At 56.2% G+C, this 15,517-nt stretch overlaps 2 protein-coding genes across 2 annotated transcripts; one reads left to right on the top strand and one right to left on the bottom strand.

Annotated features, from left to right (window-relative positions):
• Positions 1 to 393: 393 nt before the first annotated feature.
• Positions 394 to 2,093, bottom strand: CkaCkLH20_12499 (uncharacterized protein; the record flags this gene model as incomplete). The annotated part of the gene is made up of 2 exons (XM_038895212.1): positions 394 to 2,015; positions 2,066 to 2,093. 2 exons carry the CDS (start codon positions 2,091 to 2,093, stop codon positions 394 to 396), a joined length of 1,650 nt encoding a protein of 549 aa, XP_038739480.1.
• Positions 2,094 to 2,790: 697 nt separating this feature from the next.
• Positions 2,791 to 3,805, top strand: CkaCkLH20_12498 (haloacid dehalogenase-like hydrolase; the record flags this gene model as incomplete). Its single annotated transcript, XM_038895211.1, has 3 exons — positions 2,791 to 2,897; positions 3,017 to 3,126; positions 3,306 to 3,805. 3 exons carry the CDS (start codon positions 2,791 to 2,793, stop codon positions 3,803 to 3,805), a joined length of 717 nt encoding a protein of 238 aa, XP_038739479.1.
• Between the last annotated feature and the right edge of the window lie 11,712 nt (positions 3,806 to 15,517).

Genomic DNA, 15,517 nt, shown 5'->3' with positions numbered 1-15,517 from the left:
ATAGAGTACACCAGCAAGCCAGTACGAAGTGCGGTATTTATCAAAAGGACCATTCTGACGCAGAAGAAGCAGCCACATCGAACACGCAGCCTTTGGGCCGCCTCCGTCCCTAGATATCATCCTCGCGCCGCAGATTTACTTCTGCCTACACGATCAACACAATTATCGCCGATGAAGCCCGAATGAGGATACTTCGAAAAGGTATGCATGTATGAATGAGGACAACGTACTATATCGTTACTCCCCCTTTTATTTTTCCCTAAACCACCCCGAACGCCTAGATAAATGAGCCAGCCAGGCCATGACGCAAAAGACGACAACACATCTCTACTCTTTTGATATCATGTTTCCTCCTCACGTCTGTCTACTACGTAATTATTACCAAGCCATCTACTACTGCTCCATGGCATCGTCCTCTGCGGCAGCAGCAGCGGCGTCGAGGCCCGCAAACAAGTCGTCAATGTTGAACTCCTTGGCCCATTCCGTAACGATGGCCTTCTGATCGGGCGCAGCAGCGTCGTCGCCGACAGGCGCGGCGGCGGGGGCGTCCTTGGCATCGCTCTGCACAGCGAGAACAGGCGCCTCAACCCAACCCTGGATGCGTCCGTCGCGCCAGTCGGTCACGACGGTCATGGCGGCGGCGCCGATGTTGGGCACACCGCCACGGCCGAGACGACCGCGCTTGCGCGCAACCTGCACCAGGAAGTCGGTCGTGAGGTCGCCGTCGGTGCGGCTGGGCATGAGGGGCGGCAGGTCGTAGACATCCGTCAGCTTCTGCAGCAGGTTTGGGGTGGCGGAGAGGCGGCGCAGGAGGAGAGTGACAGCAGGGATGGGGTCGTCGATGTTCTTGGGGGGCACGGCGTTGAGGAGGACGAGGTGTGCGTGGGCGTCGGTCGCGGTCTTCAGATTTACCAGGCCGCCGGAGGACGAGGTGTTGGTCGCGGAGGGGAAGACAATACCGGGGGAGTCGAGAAGAGTGAGCTTGCTGTCGATCTTGACGGCACGGATGCTTGTCGTGACACCGGCCTCGGCACCGGCGGGGCACGCCTTGGAGGACCCGCGGCCGCCGCTCAGACGACCCAGGAGGGCGTTGATGACGGACGACTTGCCGACGTTGGGGTATCCGATAACACCGACGGAGACGGCGCGCTTGAGTTGCCTGGTCGCGGCGTATGACTTGAGCGCGCGGAAGAGATCGGAGGAAGTCTTCTGGACCGTGAGCTCCTTGTGGTTGAAAGTCTGGGCGTTGGGCGCGGCGTTGGAGGCGCGCAGGGGCAGAGTCGGGAAGTAACGGCGCAGGTGAGTAAGCCAGGCCTGCAGGGTCTTGGGTGGCACCAGATCGATCTTGTTGAGGATGAGGATGAGGCGCTTGCCGCCGTTGGCGGCTGCCATGACACTACGCTCGACGTCGCGGGAACGGGTGGATTCCGGGTCGCGGGCGTCCAGGACGTAGAGGATGACGTCGGCTTGTTCGACGACGTTCTTGAAGACCTTGTCGAAGGCCTTGCGGGAGGTGGCATTGCCGACAGCGATCTCGGCGGGAGCGTCCGAGTCGTCTGAATCCTCATCCTCGTCCATCTCGTCATCGCCCTTGTCGCGCAGGTCTCTTTCGTAGCTCGCGGCGGCGGCCTTTGCGCTGGCGAGGAGCGCGGCCATGGGGTTCGACTCGTCGACATCGTCGTCGTCGTCCTCCACCATCATGTCCTCGTCGCCCTCGACGTCCTCGGCCATATCATCCTCGTCGGCAGCATCGTCGGCAGCGGCGCCAGTCTTGGCCGCCTTGGCGAGCTCGCGACGCTTCTGCGCCTCCTCGGCCTTGCGCAGCTTCTTCTCCTCGATCTCCTCGAGGATCTTCTCCTTGTAGGGGAACAAGTTGGGAATACCCGGGTCCTTCTTGAGCTTGGAGCGCCATTCGGGGTTCTTCTTGGCGAGCTTTCTCTCCTTCCTCTGCTTGGCCGCCGACGCCTTTTCGATCTTGTGGCGGAGGCGGACGGGCGTCCTCTTGGACTTCGGCTCTACAGTTGGTTAGATCAAAGGGACTATGTGTTAAGAGAATACAACATACTCTTGGGCTTGTTGATTGAGCCGGCCATCTCGAGAAATTGTCCGCTGGGGTATTTGGCGAGAGGTTAAGTTGGGTGCTCGATACTTTGCTAAGGTACCGATCGCGACAAAATTTCCTGCGCCCGGCTTTGCGGTGGCCATGGAACTTTCAAAAATTTAGTGGGAGGTCGGTTTCTGCCGGTGCACACCGCCCGTTATCGTTATCTCTCCCCTCCATCACTTCTCACCGCCCGAGTCCATTCCCGATACGGAAGCCCCGCCAACCCGAGGGTCTGCTGTCCTCCAGGCTGACCTTACACTGCGGGTTCTGAGTCGAAGCCACCACACGAAGGAAGGCGTGCTGTAATCAGTGGATCACAAGCGCTGACGGGGAATTTTTGGATGCGATGGAGCGCTGTGACGGCATTGAATTCCCTAAAATGTTTGGGAAAGGCAAGTGGTTCTGCGAGCGGAATACCACTTAGGGCGACCCGACACCGACGATTATGTTACAGAAAGAGTCATCCAGCTGCACTCTCAACCTTTATGCCAACTTCAACCAACCGAGAATTCAACTTCATTGAGTTACATTTGAACATTTTCTGCATTCTACCTATTTAAAACAAACAATTCGAATCAATATAGAAGCCTACGTTCTGTTTAGATCCTATCTCTCTCCTAAAGGTATGCCTACAACCCGTAAGGTCTTACATCTCAACAAGCCCTGACAACTCCGAAGCTCTCAACATGTCGTACACGGCCCCTCCGCAACGCATCACTTTCGATGGCTTTCTCTTCGACATGGACGGCACCATCATCGACTCAACAGACGCCGTCGTGAAGCACTGGAACACGTAAGTCGTCGACACGCGTCACCTCGAAACCGGCCTTGCCGCTCCCTTGCATCAACTCTCCCGCCATCTCGCGACTTCACCCCACTAACACGTCGGTCTCTGCCCCTTCTCCCTTGCAGAGTAGGCAATGAGATTGGAGTATCACCCGAGGTTATCCTCGAGACGTCTCACGGCCGCCGGAGCATCGACATCTTGAAGATTTTGGCCCCCGAAAAAGCAAACTGGGAATGTGAGTCCTCAGATCTCTTACATTGCGATCCCCTTGCGTCTTGTGCCTGTTTCGTCATCGCACACCGCTCCTGTTTTCCCACGACGCACTTCGGGGTTTGGCCAAGCCACGGGGCAAGCAAGGAGTTGCCGTTTGTTTGTTGTTGTTATGGTTCAGAGACGCTAAGGTTTCCATCGCAGACACCCGTGAGATGGAGGGCCGCCTTCCGAAACTGTATGGCGAGGACGCCGTCGAGATCCCGGGAGCGAGGGCGCTCCTCGACGCCCTGATCAAGGAGAAGGCTCCCTGGGCCATTGTGACGTCGGGAACCGAGCCCCTCGTCGGCGGATGGCTCAATGTCCTGGGCCTGCCGACGCCGGAGCACCTTGTCACCGCCGAGTCCGTCGAGAACGGCAAGCCGGACCCGACCTGCTACCGGATCGGCCGGGACAAGCTCGGGTTGCAGGACGCGTCCAAGCAGGTCCTGGTCTTTGAGGACAGCCCGGCGGGAATCAAGGCTGGCAAGGACGCCGGTTGCAAGGTGCTGGGACTCGTCACAAGCCACACCGTTGAGCAGGTTGTGAACGCTGAGCCGGACTGGATCGTCCAAGACCTGGATTCAGTCAGGGTCGTTGAAGTCAAGGGGGGTTCCGTCACCTTGGAGTTCTCCAACGCCCTGGTTTCGAAACCTACGGCGTGAGGAATGGAGGCTCTGCTAATGAACCGATAGACTGGAATAGACTTTATTCGGAATAGACTATTGCATCCTAAAGGTTATTGCTTGCTGCCCCTCCCGTTCACCAAGCTCCCGCGAGGGATGTTTCGTCAGGGGGTACCATGTGATTGGGACCGCTCACCAGTACACAATCTAACGAAAGACAACAGTTCCTCTTCGACCTCACCTGCCCTTGGGGCGACATCATCGAAGTTCAGATGAGGCACAGTATCGAGCAGATACCCCCTCAGATACGAAGATCGTAATTCTCACCGGAAGGATCTTGAAGGATCTGATATTTGCTCCGGCACCAGCAGCCGTGCAACCACAAAAACTTGCAAATCACCTTCGGATGAACCACGCCCGGGATAGGATGAGAGGGCTTCCAAACCAAGACCTGTCTCCGCGGCCGGGAAACACAACGTACGCGGTTTGCGGTGTCTCTGGTCTGGTACAACCCCAGTGTCCAAGAATATCCTGCCCCTCCTGAGTCCGTGATCCACGAACGCTGATTTGACTGTCTCGCAAACAGTTCACGAGACATCTCCTGGGTGCCGTCGGTTTACATCACACAGTGCATATCAAAGTTGGGCCGAGGTCGCGGGACGGATTGGACGCGTCCCAAGTCAATATCAGACAAGCCGGTCAGGTAAACATTGTCACATCTGAGACGGCCCAGGAAAAGAAACACTCATCGGTCAACCAACCCAATCGACGCGCCGGGACCAGAGACAAGGGGAAAAAGCAATCACGGGGGTTTCACGACATAAGTCGTATAAGGAACTTTGGCAACTTGCCGGATGCCTCCCCCCGGATGACCCCGGATGCCTCTTGTCCGACTTGTGCGAAGCTGGACGGTACCGGCACCGTGGTTGTGGCGCAACTTTGCATGACCGCGAACTGTGTGTCTCAACACAAGCGGACGGATGAGCTTTGGGCCGAGTATTCGGGATCTTGGCTGCGAGTTGTGCTGCGAGGTCCCGGAGGACATGATGATGGTTGCCTGTCAGCGAGAATGCCCCGAGCTGACGAACTCGGCTACCCGCAGACGGAGCAGCTCGCCTCCTCCCAGACACACGTCAAAACAAGGCAAATCACATCTGCAATCAGCATCTCGCAGCGAGTTCGGAGATCTTCACGCCCTGTGCGCGAGGCACCATCCTGGCCGGCGATATGTGCGACGGCTTGGGTTGCACGAAGTCGGGCTGATGCCGGGTAGTTGGCAATTGGCGAAGGAACGGGCAGCGGCGGAAGCATTCCTCGCTGAGACGGATCGTTCGCCGTCTTCAACGAAGCTGGCAGCGAAGTGATGGACAGGCGACAATTTCAGTGGCTTTAGATGCGACCGACGCCAGAGAACCCGCGCGATTTTCCGAGACAGCAGTTCCGTGAACCTACCTTAGCTGCCTGCCCTCGTCATCTCTATGTATCTGTGTAGAGCCAGTGATGGTTGAATGTCTTGCTGCGCCCCCGCCGGCCGTAGGCGTCCGTTGATGCTATTCCGACACGTACCACTGCATACGCCAACTTTCGTATGGAAGCATGCAGGAACAGCCGGGCGAGCTAAGCCCACATAGGTTCTGGCAGCGAATGAATACAAAACTGTTAGGAGGATTCTTAGAATTGAATGCGGCTTGAGAGTGGCTGAGGAGAATGGGAAGAACGGGAGCGTAGCCAACATCCAGCCCTGCCAGGGGCAAAAACTACCGGCAGTTGTTGCACGCTGCAGGTACGCATTTTGAGCCAAGTATTCGTAGCGGCGTGAAGCCGTGGCGGTCGTGGAGGCCACCAATGGCTAAACCAACGTCACTAACCACAAGCCCACACGTCTGAGTTCGGAGTAGTCTTCTCCGTCGGCGTGGCGGCTGTCAACCAATCTCAGCCGTGATGAAACGGAAATGAATCATCTAGTTCTCGTGTCCGCCACTTGTTTTCGACGCCGCAACGGCGAGCAACATTTCCATATGGGCGGGCACTCCCATGTGGCTCCATTAGGGGGCCTACTAAAGTCGACTGACAGGAGTTCGAACGCCGCGAAGCCAGATAGCCGGGTCAGTCGGGTTGGCGGTTGAAGGGGAGACCAGGCGCAGAGCTGTGTCGAGAGGACAGCAAGTCGTGTTGTGTTGTTCCTGGCCTGAAGATGATGCTTCGCCTCTGTTTCGTCCTTGACTCTTTCGCTACGGTTTCACGGATGGTCTGGAGATATCCGGCGGCGGCGGCGGCGGCGGTGACAACGGGGTGTGTTGGCGCTGTACCTTGCAGCAATGATGCCTTCGTGCTACGGAGTACGAATAGTACTGCTCCTTCGTCGGGAGTCGGAACTCCTCGCTCGGCAGCGGAGCCGACACGGCCTGACTCGAGTTGACCTTGTCGTGAGGCTGTGCCGGCACAAGCGAGCGAGAATGAAATTGTGCTGTCGTAGAGATGGGTCAAGTGAGTGGAAACGAACGCGCGCACCAGCCCAGTAAACAACAGGCGTAATGTGCACACTGCACACTGGCACCTGCCACCGTGGCACGCGTCGTCCTGGAGGGGTCTTTTTTCGCTTTCTCTCACTTTTACGGCCGTGACGCCCATGTCGAGACCCTTGACCAAGTTTAATGAGAAAAGCATGGGCCCGCGGCTTGTGCGCAGGGGAGGAAGAAAAAAAGAGACTCGAGCTTGCTCTCCTCCACACTGCAGGGTCAGGGTCGGCATCCCGTCCATCTCGTCAGTCGCCTAAGTTGGTGCCGCACGTGGCCGCCGGGGCCCAATTTTGGTCCCAATCTCCCGTTTGCCGCTGTTTTCACACCTTGATCTTGATGGCAAGGCCCATGTGGTTGTCGTGGTGGTGGTGTTCAGGCACAGGTTGGTATGGCTGGTTCCTGTCAACCACGCATCCGAGCCACTCTGTTGCGGTGTTGCCCTGCCTCGTATATCGTCATTGCGCCGTTCAAAGAAATGTAGGTGCGGGGACCCAAAGAAAGCAACAGCCGTGTTGGTGCGAATGTCATCAATCCGGACAGAACTTCTGTCACTTCTCTGTTCTTGGGCCGAGTGTTCCTTACGGCATACCGATGACCCCTTTTCGTTGCATCGTGCCCGTATGTATGTACGTCAACGACATCTTCGTCTCCCCTGTGCAGATCTGGACGACCCCATGGCGACGAACCCTTCAGCCAGTCCTCAACTCAGAGCAACGAGATGTCTTGTCAGCTTTATCCCTGGTGGTGCGCCGCAACGCTCGGCGGATGGCCCCCCGCCCCTTCAGCGTTCTGCTGGGCAGTTGAGAGCGGTTTACGGCATTCCAGAAGGCCGCCGCCACGGGTCATACCCCCAACGGCTGGAGTCAATTTAAAGATGAACTGCCCTCGACGGGAATCGGCCGTTCCTGAGATGATGGAATGCGGCGTGTCATCCACAAGTCGACCAAGGAATAGGACCCCGAAAGACCGGTCAACACCAAAATAGAAGCCTTCACTCTCGGAACGCGTCACAGTCCACACAGCCTTGTTGATGCTGGTTCATGCCCAACATCATCTCCGGGGGCGGGTTTTGATTGCGTCGTCAGACTCCAGAAATCGGTCGAGGAGCCGGGGTTTATCGACAGCCCGGCATCAGCGCCATCTGGCTCATCGGTGAAGGCTTTGGGGGTACCATGGTGCTGGAAAGTTCCGCTCCAAGTTCGCTGTGCAAGTCGCAGGAAATTGTGCACCGGAGGCATTGGGCCGCCAGCGCACCGTAATGAATGTCTGGCATACGGTATTTTACCCGGACTGAAAAACGAGAATAATATCCTAGTATCGATATCCTGCGGCTAGCGGTCGACTTTCTGCGAGGTAGCGTCAGCATATGGAAATGAGAAATATGTTGCTTATACTACGCCACAGGAGACGATAAAACCTACAGCTCAAGTTTACTGCAAATTGGCCCAGCGTGAAGGTGACGAGTCCAGGATCAATGGCAACGACAATTATTGTAACCTGAGCTTTCCGATCAGACGACGAGCTTCTGGACGATTGATGCAATGGACTGACTTGAGTCACACTGGCGCATTCGGTAAAAATCTGTAAAACTTCAGCCTGCTTGAAGTCGTTGCGCTTCTATGAACATAGTGATGTATGCGTTGAGATTCCCCATAAAAGTTCATGATCACACCGATACGAAAACCCTGCCCTCATTGCGAGAAAAAAAGAAGCCACCTTGTAAGTATCGAGACTCGGCAATCAATGTTCAGAGATCGCGGCCTTCAAACATGCCGTTGTTGCTTCAACTGCCGTTGTGCCTCCAACTAACACCATCGACGGCGGCGGCGGCCGGCAGCCTCTGGAGAAACGGGAGCCCGCCCGCTGTGAAGGTGCTTACTTAATAAGGCGCCTTCTCAAGCGCCTTCACTGGCGAGGTTACAACGCTCACGGATGAGCGACAGTCCGGGAAACACCACACGCCACCATACCTACCTTACTGTCCCGGGTTTAGCCTCCACATGTACAACGGATTTCAGCAGCGTGAAAAACCGACATCGAGGCGACAGACGGCCATCCATCCCCATCTGGGCCGCATTAGGACCTGTCAGTACGGGCCTTATTTGCGCCTTTGCCATCGCGAAGTTCGTAAAGTAGTCTTGCGGTGTCGGCCGGTCGACAGACCGTGGGATATTCTCTTGAGCTCCCCAAGCCGTTCGTACTGATTCTCGTGGCGCAGGAACCAAAGCCAAAAGTTCGAATCACGCCATCCAAGCTCGCTAATGGCTCTTTGGGATGACAGGGTTCAAACATTCTGCGAGGTCTTGGTCGTAGCGGGCGATTACTCCACGAAGGCTCACACGAGCAACATCCTGCATCCATTGAACTTTGAAGCCGTTCAGAATGCCATAGTCGACATAGCCGGGGGACCTTGGACGGACTGGGGCACGAACACGGCCAATCTTTCCTTCCCAGCTCTCCAGGCGATCGTCAAGGCGCAAATTTGTGGATGTTGGCCGCATGATGCGAGAGGATTGACACATAGCGCCCCAACAATGAATGAGCTGAACAGTGACCAAGGTTGAGTTCATTGGGTATGACGACGATGTGTCCACGGTAGCTGAGATGTCGCCTTGGTATGAAGCGCAAGAGACATCCCACATCCGTAGCCCAACAAGTACGGACAGACTTTGTTGTTTCTCGGCAGGGGTATCCTATAATGCACATCTTAAGAAGATCCCGTCAACGAACCTTGGAGTTGATCTGGGCCTCGGCGCCATGTCTGACTTCTTAGCACTGTAACGCCACGCGTAGCCAGCAACGCCAGCAACCAAACAACAGCCTGGGCAGCAGCAGCCATCTCGGATCAGCCGCTCTTTAGACAGATGCTCGGGTACCACGATGTTACTCCAGATGGCGCTGTCCACTACTTTCATCCGCGATACCAGACACGCGCGACCAAGTCCATCAATTTCATCGGCATCTTGGCCTTCCGTAGGCCGAACTCTTAGCCATGGGGGACGCCGAGCGGTAGACCTTTCCCCAAAGGTGGCGCGTTGAAGATGTTGAAGGCAACACAAAGTCTAGAACTGGCTGATTCGTAGTCTGCAGGAACACCCAGAGGCCAAAGAGTTAGCGACAGGGATACGGTCGCCGACTCCTCGTTCATCTTTTGGAGTTGAACGACGAGGCGGCACACTTCCGCGGGTTGCATGGCAGATCGTCAGCCACTCAGTGTCGTCAAGGCGTAGTCCGCGCAGGCCACCACGCTTACATCTGCTTCTGCCCCCTTCTGTGGTCATGCGAAAAGATGGGACTGGTCTCTGAGATGTTTGCGATGCATGACGGTAAATTATCAACGAATAATTCATCCAGAATCTGCGGCGCCGACGAACCTGCAAGTTTGTTGGACTCTGTGAACGGATCCAGAAATAGCAGCACCATACTTGTGTAACCCTATGACGGTGACAGCTCAGTGCAGGGGCCCCGACATCACCTGCCCTCGCCTGGTGAAGCATCGGTGACGAAGCATCAGTTGTCTGTAGAAATCGACTGCAGCAGTGTCTGTCATGATAGGAGAAAATAGATAACTCCATGCACTGACATGAGATGCGGCTGACCATCCGCGAGTGCAGATGGGCAGAGAGGAAGAGCAGAAAACTTTCCGTATCGAGTGTGACGACGCTAGACCTGGAAGTGGAAGGAAAGCCGTTGCCCGCCGCGCCAGACTCTCGCGTTCTTCCGATCTCAGTTGCCCCGTTCGGGGTTCTGGTTCATAATCTCCATCAAAAATGATCCTGGCGGTAACGTCAGTGTGAATGTGTAGTTTAGGGTCCCGTCAATTTCTGGATTTTGTGCTGAACGCCGTGGACAGGAACACCGTTCGCATTGCCAGCATCGTGTAGTAGGAACACTAAGGCCGACCTCTCTTCTACATGCTCGTTGCGTATTCGTCGTAGGAATGCCTTCAGCTGCAAGAACATGGAGGTCCTCGGGTGGGTTGACGCCGCTCGCGGACAGCACATTGTCATGGTGTTTCTTTCGGAGAGTTGGTTGACCCACTCACACGCCGTCTTATCCCGCGTTTGCTCTTCGGGATGAAAAGGACGGCAGATGCAGTTGAAGCGACGGACAGCGCGTGGTCGGCGCACTCCTGTTAAGCTTTGCATATCTGCTGATGTAACAGGTGATTTAAGCCAGCGCGTGAAGAACCAGGCAACCACACCACCAGGCTGACGGGCCGGAACCTCCTTTGTCGTGCAGCAGCGGTAGCGGCAGCGGCAACGGCAACAGCAACGGTATCCATTGCTGGCCGGTTGGTTGCAACTGAAGTACAAGTCAGAGACTGCCATGCTCAACAGTCAAGCCAGGCTGCCCAAAGAGGCATAGGCTTGCGGTTCGCCGTGGTCAAAATTTGAGCAGCTTGCGAGCCAACAGAGAGCGCCCAGTACTGTAAGACACGCGGAATGCAGGTGGGGTTGTACGGAGTACTAGCCAGCGGGAACAGCGGCTAGTACCTTGCCTCGGAGCGCGCTGTATTAGTACTGGGCGAGAGGCCTACTAGGCGTAAGGTATCCTCATGGGCGTGTTAGTACAGCAGTTGGGCTTCTTTGGGCCATGGACTGTACGGCATCGACAAGCCAGGCAAAAGCCGACTCAGCCAGTGGTGACGACGTTACCCGTTCCGGTCAGATCAGGTCGTTGCCAACGGGGTCCACGATGATCGGTGCAGGTGCAGGCAAGGAGTCGGATACCGCTGTCAAAGTTGACCACTGCGAAGGAGTCATTTGCCTCTTCAGGGCGGACGATGCAAGAGCTGCCGTGTCTGGCCTGAACTTGCATCGCAGCGTTACGTTTTGGGAGTCGCTGAGAAGAATTAGGAAGTCGTGGGACTGGCCAGCACCCCACCAACTTGTCAGTTGATCACCGCGCATGGGGAAGACGAGCGCGTTGAGGCATTGACAAGCCCAGGAGAAAGAAAAGCTGTCGCCTTTTGGCGTACTGCCTAGGCAGTTTAGGTGCGTTAGCGCGGCCAAGCTCCAGGGGCAGACGACAGCTGTGCGACAGGGGCCGCTTGCGCCCACGAATCGCGACCGGGCAGATTTTGGCATGCTGACCGGGATTTGATGGCGGAGAGGGACGGAAACTGAGAATGACGGCGGAACCTGGCCTAATCCATCATTACGTCTGCACTCTTCTCGTCCAGACCAAGCCTTTGTGCGATAGGTCGGCAGAAAGTCGCAACAGCCGGTGAGGACAGCAGTCGCAATGGTTGCTCCATTTGTCGCGTGGCAGCATGGGCTTTCATGTATGCGTACGGCACGCCGCCGGGGCGCAGACGACAGAGGCATAGCTACCCTACTACGGCGGCAGCGAGCGTGGCCCATCCTGCCCAGAGGTCCTCCTACACGGTGGGATGTGATGCGATAGAGCTGATGCGGTACCCGACCCCGACAGCGGACGAAGGCGGTGGGTAAGGTGCCTAAGGTACTTGAGGTACGTAGGTGGGGAATTGGATAAGTTGGAGTCGATCCAGTGCCAGTATCTATCTGTACGTATGGGCGGGATGTATTCGTAGTTGGGTGTCAGGACGAGCGGACGTCTATACTAAGGTACCTTATTCACGTTAATGCTGGGAAAGCCTGGTGGAAAGAGACAGGTACTCACAGCATCCAGGCAGGCTGATGCCGTCCGGCTTGGTGGTTTTGGTTTTGGTTTTGGTTCGGTGGTGTCATGACGCGGGTAGGATTGGCAGCTGGATGGACGGTACGAGGTCGCAGCCGAACTCTGGGGGCTGGGTCGCAGTGACATAGCTCTGGCTGGTGTACCTGGTTAGCCGGTATTTTGTATGGTTCCTGGCGATCGATGTTGATCCGTCCAGTACGAATACAGCGGCAGGGCAGGGCCTGTAGCGATTGTTCCGACTTGGTGAGACTCGCCAGAGTACAGGTTGTGACTATTGCGAAGCAGTCTTGGTGATTCCGAGGTCGATCGGGAGTTGCGGGATTCCGGGAGAGAAATTGACAAGATCAGGATCAGCAACAGCGATGCGGCGCGCCAGGCCGAGCGAAGGCAGGCCGTGGGGAAGCCAAGAGAAGCTGGACGCGGGAAGAGGCGATGTGCAGTAAAGAAGAAAGTTGGTGACCCAGCTTGACGCAGTGCAGACAAGGATTGAGTGGTGAGGCTGGCGGAATGTCAACGAGAGGCCCAGAGCGGTGCTGGGCGTCAGGTGCAAGTACCTACCCACCTACTTGTGATACCTACCTTAGTTCAGGCTGGTGAAGAAGTTGGCCGGGGCGGCTCATCTTGGAGAAATGACAATGGCGGCGGCGGCATGGCGGCCAAAGCTTAAGTATGCCGATGAGGGTGCCCGTGTGGAATGGAAGGCAAGAGGAGAGTGTGAAAAATTATTTTGACGATGGAATTCCAGGTCGAGTTCAATGTTTTGGCGCAGTTGAAGTCCGCTCTCGGTCTACGCATACCTATCCAGGTGCGCGAGAGCCGTATGAGACGGGAGTCAGAACGGCACGTACCTTAGGGTACCTGCTTACGTAAGGTAGCTTACGGTAAGGTAAGTTGTTTGGACTGCAAGAAACACCAAACGGCCAGCTCCCCGCCCGTCCGTTATTAGGTATTCTATACCCCGTGTATAAAACAATGAAGTGAACCTCCCGTCATTGGCTGCATTACTGATAGAGACATTATTGTTAGGTATCCGTACCTAGGTAGGTAAGGTAAGGTAGTGAGATCGATTGTGCAAGATGTATACACGGAGCGCACCGTCCGGAGCACTGTCCTTTCGCCAGGTCGCCGGCCAGTCCGTGCCTGTCGTGAGGTGGGGAAGGAACGGACAGCAGACAGCAGACAGCAGACAGCCCTGGAGGCCGTCGTCCAGTAACACTAACTGCTGGTCCGTGTGCTCGCTTAGGTAATTCGAGGCTGTGTCAATTTATTCCACACTGTTTCGCTCTGCAACAGTCCTTCCTACCTTTACCGCGATATTATCACGACCGGGACTTGTTGGGCCTCAATCCTGGAGCCACATGCAGGAGGAACAACTGTGAAGACACTGAGTGACCACATCACCACCTTGAGGTTTCCGTGGTCCCCGCCGTTGGTCAGCCTTTCATCATCAACCAATGGAAGCTTCCATTGGGAACTGCCCAAATTGGACATTACGCATGCCTGAGGTTCTGTTTTGCCAGCCTCATCTTTGAGGCCTTATCTTGCCCTAACCTACTTGTCACCTCAACTCTCCCCAGTACGCTTTGCTGAGATCACCATGTGCGGCACGTCAGCACGCAATTTGACTTCGTTGACGAATTGACAACCTGTCGTCTGACTCTCGAAAATCATCAATGCTGCCGATATTCGTCTCATCTTACGAAATCGCCTAGCAAACGCTAACAAGAGCCGGACATGTCAACTCGGCCCGGCAACTAACTAATGAGCAAGCCATAATTCAACTGATTGTTTCTTTGCAAAACATTTCCAGGTTTCCTCCCCTCTTTCTCCGTACCATACAGTACTGCTAACGAGTCTAGCAGGCCTTCACCTAAGGTACGGATGCTCTTTTTGCCGTCTTGACCACCAGGAGGGCCTCCCACGCTCGCACACACAACACACACTCAATGACACCGACCGCAACACATACTTCAGCCGCCCTCGCTTCTCCAAATCATATGATGCCATTGGGATCGTCGCCGCCGCCCCTCGGCTTTCCCTACCATCTCATGCCCGAGATCTTGCTGCCCTGCCCGGTCCTGCCCTGCCATCTCCAGTGTCTCTATCATGTCCCCTTGTTGTTGCCCCTCCCGAATCGACACTCATCGATTCACATTCCGTCCCTTTTTAGCTCACCAAGGTGCTCAACTGTCGACGCCGCCGGGATATCGTCATAGCTAAGCTGCTTCGCCCTTTCCCAATGCCCGGTTTAATCACCGCTTGAACCATCCATCCGTACCTACGCGTACACAGAACTGCCCTTGGCCCTCGGACCAGAAACGACCGCCTTGACTTATCACTCTACCGACAATGTCTCGCCCTGTCGTCCAGCCTGGCCTCTTGTCTGTATCTGTCACTGACTGGCGGTACTTGCCCCTCTGCTATGCTTTCCCATCAACTATCAGCCAGTGGCCTCGTCGACGCTTGCCGGGCTATCTTCAGCCCAGAGCAGGGGATTTCGAGTCCAAACTTTTTAGTGTGGCACCAGTCGACAGGGGGGCGTCGTCCAAACCCAGGGACGAAGAGACGCTTCAAGGATCAGGGGTCGGGATTGGCGGATTGGGGCCGGGAACAGGGGCGCGAGATTCCATGGGATTGCATGCCAGTCCATGGGGACGTGTGGATGCATCTGTGGATGTGAAGGGTTCACTTCCACTTCTTATTCAGGTGGGTGCAACCATCCTCCATCTTCTCTGGCTGGAGTCGGCCTCCGAGTCGCAGTCCAGCTCATCGTTCACTCCCACTCCCACACCCACACGCGCGCATGCACACACACACACACACTTGTTGTCCCTCTCCGAGTCCTGAGCTGCGCTGCCGCTGACTCTGGTGGTTCTGACATGGACAGGAACCCGTCCGGTCTTTGGCACCGTCCCGCCCGCACACTCGGCAGCTCGCCTGCATGCCATCTGCGCCGCTTGTGGTGTTCATACATCTGTCACACGTTCTCAGCCTGCTTGGTTCCTAACTCCTCGTCTACCCGCATTACGGATACACATCGAGTGGTGAACTTTGTCTTGTCTTCTTCCCTACGTACGCCTCTCGTCTACACTCTCCTACCGTACGTAGTCCATGCGCAGTACAGATATCCGTAGAAGCTGTCTGTCTGCATACAGTACACTGTATGTTTCTGCATAACACTACGGGTCCGCAGGAGGGATTCATACGCGGCTGCTGCTCGAGCGCTTGCTCTCCACTGCTGACCTTGCTTGGCTTTACTCCGTACTGGCTTGCCATGTCTCCCCTGCCTTGTCCACCCTGCCTCTGCCTGCCTGCCCTGTCCCTGGTCCGGTCCCTCGAGACCCTCCGGGATGCTCTCTCCCCTTTCTCTTCCCTCCTCTCAGGCCCCCAGCACCAAAAACTCGCCAGAAAGGTAAACCCCCTTGCTCCCTTGGTCTCCCGATACCTCCACCCGAATATGATCTCCTCGCTGCTAGGGGGAACCCAGTGGGCAATGTGAGGAGGGGGGGGGGGGGGGGGGGGGGGGGGGGGGGGGGGGGGGGGGGGGGGGGGGGGGGGGGGGGGGGGG

The sequence above is a fragment of the Colletotrichum karsti genome, assembly GCF_011947395.1.
Source record: "Colletotrichum karsti strain CkLH20 chromosome Unknown Scaffold60, whole genome shotgun sequence".
In the NCBI taxonomy this organism is placed as follows: domain Eukaryota; kingdom Fungi; phylum Ascomycota; class Sordariomycetes; order Glomerellales; family Glomerellaceae; genus Colletotrichum; species Colletotrichum karsti.
The sequence above is the reverse complement of the archived record's forward strand: the minus strand, read 5'-3'. Positions and strand labels throughout refer to the sequence as shown.